Source organism: Dinoponera quadriceps, unplaced genomic scaffold (genome assembly GCF_001313825.1).
Source record: "Dinoponera quadriceps isolate SergipeBrazil2010 unplaced genomic scaffold, ASM131382v1 scaffold458, whole genome shotgun sequence".
Classification (NCBI taxonomy): Eukaryota; Metazoa; Arthropoda; class Insecta; order Hymenoptera; family Formicidae; genus Dinoponera; species Dinoponera quadriceps.
In genome coordinates, this window is record NW_014554796.1 from 1550418 (window position 1) to 1556866 (window position 6449).

Genomic DNA, 6449 nt, shown 5'->3' on the forward strand with positions numbered 1-6449 from the left:
ATCCGTCGCACCCATTTCCGACCGCTACGAATTTAACAACGAAGCGGTCTGGAAATGCCTGTATTATACCTTCACCGTCGTGGCGAAAAGCCTCCGTATCTGATTATTCATTATAACTCTTTCCACGCGACTCTGTTCGAGGTATTCGACGTACAACACCAGATGGAAAATATATCCGAAAATCAATCCTTTGCCGATTAGCGAATAAATCGATTAACATGTCAGTGCATTAAATCAAACATTATTTTGTTGCACGTATTTTCGCAAAAAAAAAAAGATATTTGAGACTTCGAATTGAAATTCATTTCATGTCCGTTTTACGCTACGACGATACGAGAGGAACAAACGGAAACAGTCTTGGAGAAATATAATATAAAGGAAGGAAGGAGAGTACCTGGAGATGCCGGAGTTTCTCTTCTGGACTGTTTATCAGTTAAGGGAGATAGAAGGCTGGGATATTGGATTGTTACCGACAGTCGGTCTTACGAGATCTTCCTCTGAGTCTCTGGTGTTATACTCGTCTATCAGCTAAATCGGCCAAAATTCAAACAATTATTACGCAAAGTTCATTTTACGTCAAGTACAAAGCAAAATATGAGGGATGCAATGTGAAAGACAATATGTGGGAGCACTATAGGAGCACTATAGGAGAATTTACAAATCCACTCCAATGCTTTCTTTTTTTTAATATTCTTTCTCTAAAGAAGGTAATTGGGACTGTTAAATATAACAGGAGTAGAGCATTCACCCCGTGTAAAGTGCAGGTATAATTTACAATTATGCTGTTCCATGTAAGAAATCCATTCATTCTTTCCGTGACTTCGTATAGTGAAAGTATTCGCAATACCTCATACATATGCAATAAATTCTTAAGCAATGTCTTTAATCACCTCCTGTAATTCGGCTTTAGAAAACATGTGAAACAGTTGCCCAGGTGTCATCGTCATCACTTCGATATTGGTGTCGTTGAGTTTTTCTTCCATCACTTGCTTCAATATTGTTAGCGCAGCTTTCAACGCTTCCTTAAGAGTCATAGACTGCAATAACAATATATATAAATATAATAAAATGTTGAGACAAGTGTACAAGATTCACTGAGATTTAGCAACTAGACCAAATTACCTTGTGATACACTTCTTGAAGGTTCTGTTGCGCGCCTTCGCTACCAGAACCTATAGCCTTTGCGTCAAACTGAACGAAAGTACCGGATGGATCCATGTGATACAATTGTGGGCCTTTCTCGTCGATCCCAGCAAATAACATCGCTACACCAAACGGTCTGGACATGGCAGTACCATCATCGTCGCTATCCCCGAATTGTATGGCTAAGTTGGATACGGCTTGAGCGGTTGACTCCACCGTCATCTTTTCATTGTAAACGAACCAATGATTCTGACATTCAACTCGAGCTCTATCGATCATTGTCCGTGAATCTGCCATTAGACCGGATGCCGCGCATCCTATATGTTTGTCGATTTCTACTATTTTTTCTACAGTTGTCGGTTCCATTAAAGTAGAGGTGATGCGTTTCTCCACTGCCAGGACCACTCCTTCCCCTGTTGCAATTCCAATGGCGGTGGAGCCAAGTTTTATGGCTTCTATGGCATATTCCACTTGAAATAATCTTCCCTCCGGCGAGAAGGTGTTTACGCCACGATCGTATTCCGAACGCGTTAGAAACATCTGAAAGCAGAGACGACGAGTGCTCGACACAATTTCCCAGAAAAGTTTTGAGGTTATGCGGCAATACGCACAGTCAACAAATTCAGTGCACTATGGAGCTACGAAACACTAACACGTGACATATAATTATAATCTGCATTGGAATGTCTTAACGTTAATAGGAATAAATATAAACTTAAGCTAACGAAACAAATAACTCGAACCGAGTTATCGCTTAACCAAGAATGACATGGCAAAATGAAATCGTAAGTTCCGTAACGGAAACCTACTATCGTGACAAATGTAATATTTTATGTTTTATTTTCGAGAGAGCTGAATTACGATTACCTTCTGAACGTTTTCCTTCTTTACTAATAACGGGCACGAATATACGAAATGCCGACTTGTAACAAACGCCAGTCACCGAAAGTTGCGGATTGCGTACAGTTAAATGTAATGGCGGGGACGCAGCAGCAGTAGCGTAATATTAAGGAGGTATACCTCAGGAAGTAATCGTGATAAAAGACATCAAGTATGTTCTTTTTAGCTGCAGCGTTTGCACTTTCTGTGCTTAAAACAAAAGGGATATATATTCCAGCCTTGGTGGAAAAAAAAAGAGAAAGATTGGGAGAAGGTGTAGAAAGTGCAAGCAAATAATAGGTTAACCAATGAACTTCGAGGTAACAGGATGGTGATTGGTTGGCGTACGGTACCAACCACATTCATTTATTACTACTCATTTAGGGTCCTCTATCCTAGTATGTCATTGATGACATTTCACAAGTGCACGTGGTGGCGAAACTAACCTTAAGCGAACGTCATAAAAAATATAGAAACGATATTTTTGGAAAATGACAACATCTATTGTCAATACACAGCAATTAAAAGCGATTATAAGCGAGGAAAATTGGGATCAACTATTTGAACTTGTTAAACCAAAGCACTTTGTCAGGCAAGAGGCAGGGTGTGTATGATATTTCGTTAAAGTATCGATAGATGGATAATTTTATAAATCGATGTAACATTTCAGAGAACTACCTGATACAGCTATTTTAGCACAGATATGTCAGCTACTTATTAATGAAACTAGCCCTGACACGGTTAAAATTTTGTGTTTAAAATGTGTGGGAAACTCCTGCCTCGATATTTATAAATACCGACAGCACACATTAGGAAATAGAGAACCTGATAAATATAACAAATATTTGTACAATAAACTAGCTGAAAACAATGTGTGCCAACATGAGGAAGACTGTGGTTATCCACATATTTCTCATTTTCCTTACGATGGAGTCATAGAGTGGACCATAGATTATATTAATGCTCACGCTGAATATACAAACTGTTTGACTGCTAATGAATTAGATATCTTTAGGCTCAGTATACAATTTTTATGCAATTTATTTACATATGCATGTAAAAATGCAACTTTTGTAGAGAATGAAAATGTTCTAAGATACTTAAATCATGATAACTTGAAGCAAGCTATTACGTAAGTTTATACACATATTGTATACAGTTAATACTGTTTACATATTTTTATAGCTAATTATTTAAATTATTTTTAGAAATAGCATTCGGTCCGATCACAAACCTCTTGTCAGTGCAGCTTGCATATTTGTACACAATGCACTAAAGGAATTACAAGAAAACTATTTCACAGACGATGAAAAGAATCGTCTGTGTTCTCAATTGTCGAAACCAATCAAAGAAGGTTTCACATCCGCGAAAGATGCACTGTTGCACATGTTACATCGTCCTAATGTATTTGAAGCTATGTATGATAGTATGGCTATGAGTGAACAATTAGATTTACTTCAAATAATTTACGACGAACTCTGGCAATCCACATCTCAGGCTGTACCGATACTTACAAACGACACTGCTGAATTTCTAGCGTTAACATTTTGCAAGAAAAGTGATCTCATTTTGAAAACTGTAGACACGTATATAAACAGTATAGATCCCACAGAAGTTATTCTTATACTCAACATCTTGGGACTCCTTACATTAAAGCCGTACAAGATTTCCGAAAATGCTAGGCCTTTGCTTATTAATTGTAAATGTAAGTCCATAATTTTTCCCCCCCATCTACTCTAATCAGATATAAAAACAATGCAATATAACTGTAGTATATTTGCAGATCTTTTAATGTCCTTACATATGATGGGGAAAGAATCAAACAATTACTTTACTCCGATAACGAATTTAAGTCAAGTGGCACCTAATGTTCAAAGGAGAACAATTAATGTAAATTTAACGACAAATGATGCTGGTGTAAGTGAAGAAACTACAAATCACGATCCACAGGATCATCCTGTGTATGGTTTCAAATCAGGACTAATAAAAGTTATCGGAAATATGGTATACAGAGACAAAATGTGTCAAGATTTGGTAAGTAGATTGCACATATATCTTTACAGTTAAATATTAGATATAAAATTTTCAAGAAGACAGCAAATATAGAATTACCAGAGTACTGATGTACCTGGCGTCGATAAAGAACTTTTCTAATTAATCTTAAACGCTTGGTTCAAGCGAACCGTCAAGGTGCGCCTCATGATTTGATGTGACCACGAGACGAACTAAAACGCGAAATTGAACCGAGGTCGATACATCTATTGAAAGAAAAATATTTATTATTTGTAAAAATGTGCAACACACGTGTTGAATTCATATCATCTTATCACATCGGTACGATTTGCATTTTTTTTTAATTTTCCATGATAATTTTTTTTATTATATAACCGATTTGTCACATCAACTTGGATTTATAATTAATAACCAATGCCTGGCATTTCGCGGTATCTCCTGCAACACGATAAATTATTTTTCAGCATATGGACGTAATTGCAAAATATAAATTTACCTTTTGTTACGCTCCGTACGAAACAAGAAATCGATACTTCTCCCACCGATTACATCTCGCCTGAGTGATACGAAATGCGCGGACAAAAGATACGCAGTTGCACGCGTCCTGTCGCGTCGGACAAAGCGAAATTAAGTGTCCCGTTTAACTGTGAGATGTAGCAAAGTAATCGGAATCTGATACGCGTTACAAGTTTAACGAATTCGCGGGATGACAAAGTTTGTGTCGCGCGCATATCGACAGATAAATTAGTTATGATGAATCAGAGCGGAAATCTGAGCCTGCGGGCGGAGTATTAATTCAGCCTTTCAATGTCAAGGATGACAAAGACATATATTGCTCTTCACGATATGGCAGAATGTAGATACATTTCTTTACTGATCGCACATTTTTGTAACATATCGTCGTTAGTTCAGAAATATTTTTAGTTTCATGAGCTATTTATATGTTGTTTGAAAAACAAAAAATACATATATATCTAATTCCAGTTTCGTGAAATAGATGGAATTCCACTACTTTTGGACTGCTGTAACATAGACGCGAGGAATCCGCGTAAGTTCAATTTCACCTTATTTCATTCGCTCTAGTTTTCTCTCGCTACATTTTTACCTTTCCCGATCATTTCCATACAGTTATATTGCAATGGGCTATACTCGCTTTGAGAAATTTATGCGAGGGAAATCTCGAGAACCAGGAGATCATTAGAAATTGTAAAAAGGAAGGCACGGTGGATAATACTGTGCTGCAAGAGATGGGATTGACTCTGCACGAGGACACGGATGGCCAATCAATTCGTATCGCTCCTTTACGTCGCGATTAGGAAAACTTACTATCGCAATGAGACGAGCTGGACTGTGACCGGCAACTTGTTATAATTATCAAACTATTACTCACGATACTTGCTTGTATCGATAATGTCTCGGATAAGATACAATGATCAGTTTATCGGTGCGTATGAATAATTATTATTCGAGCCAGATATCGCGCGCGCACGCAACTGGAAATGTATCCTGCTACACGCGCGCTCGCTGAAAAACGATCCCACAATTACAACACGCGATCTGTACTATTAGGCGAAATACGATATCGTATTGCATAGAGATATTTTATCTACATCCACGGCTGAGTGATTTACGATACAATAAAAGCCGCTACGAGTTCATGGTCTATTAGGAGCTGCTAATGTAGGTACAACACTACTGCCGCTGGATCGCATTCCGCAAATAGAATTTATTTTCGTCAAATAATGATCGTCCCGTAAAACATTTCGCTGATACGCGCGCAATATGCGATGATAGACTCGCTCTTTACGGAGCGCTCTCGAGGAAATCAATAAATAAATTAGCAATAAGCAACTCTTTCCGGAACCGACATTCCCTCTCCCCCCGTCCTCTTGTGAAACCGTATAATTATGACACGCACGTTCAAATAAATAATTCCGTTAATTAACATCGTACGTCGCACTGAATTAATTTTACCTCTCGCGCCTTCACGAGCCGCGATTTAAAACGATAATTTCCCACGTCGCGGCCGTATCTCGCCGCGAACAATTTTACGATGAGGGACGATGACGTCGTCCCGTAATAGGTGTTTATTAATGTCATCCGCGCGCACTAGCAAGAAATCATGGTGGGTGAGAAATCCGCCTGCGCGCGCCGACTTATGCGTTAATTATACCGGAAGTTTCGAAACACAACAGTTACGTTTTCCTTTCTAATGGAATTCTCCGGGAGGGGAGGACGATGGTGGTTTCCAACGTCGTCGCAGGCGCGCAACGGTATCGCGGGTAATAATCGGTAAATAAATAATATTAGATAATTATCTCGAGGCGTACGCATGCACGGTCCCTATTTTAACGGTAACGGCCGCTGTGCCGCGACGGATTTACGAAATGTAATAATACGTTTCCGGACGTAAT

General features: G+C 38.6%; 2 protein-coding genes across 2 annotated transcripts; one reads left to right on the plus strand and one right to left on the minus strand.

Annotated features, from left to right (window-relative positions):
* Nucleotides 1-743: 743 nt before the first annotated feature.
* Nucleotides 744-2139, minus strand: LOC106741889 (proteasome subunit alpha type-5). Its single transcript, XM_014614292.1, has 3 exons — nucleotides 2011-2139; nucleotides 1123-1683; nucleotides 744-1037 (listed from the first exon to the last, which is right to left on the minus strand). Exons 2-3 carry the CDS (start codon nucleotides 1681-1683, stop codon nucleotides 870-872), a joined length of 729 nt encoding a protein of 242 aa, XP_014469778.1. The 5' UTR covers nucleotides 2011-2139; the 3' UTR covers nucleotides 744-869.
* Nucleotides 2140-2442: 303 nt separating this feature from the next.
* On the plus strand, nucleotides 2443-5977 carry LOC106741890. The gene is made up of 6 exons (XM_014614293.1): nucleotides 2443-2626; nucleotides 2693-3154; nucleotides 3231-3727; nucleotides 3806-4056; nucleotides 5020-5083; nucleotides 5164-5977. Exons 1-6 carry the CDS (start codon nucleotides 2514-2516, stop codon nucleotides 5349-5351), a joined length of 1575 nt encoding a protein of 524 aa, XP_014469779.1. The 5' UTR covers nucleotides 2443-2513; the 3' UTR covers nucleotides 5352-5977.
* Nucleotides 5978-6449: the final 472 nt, after the last annotated feature.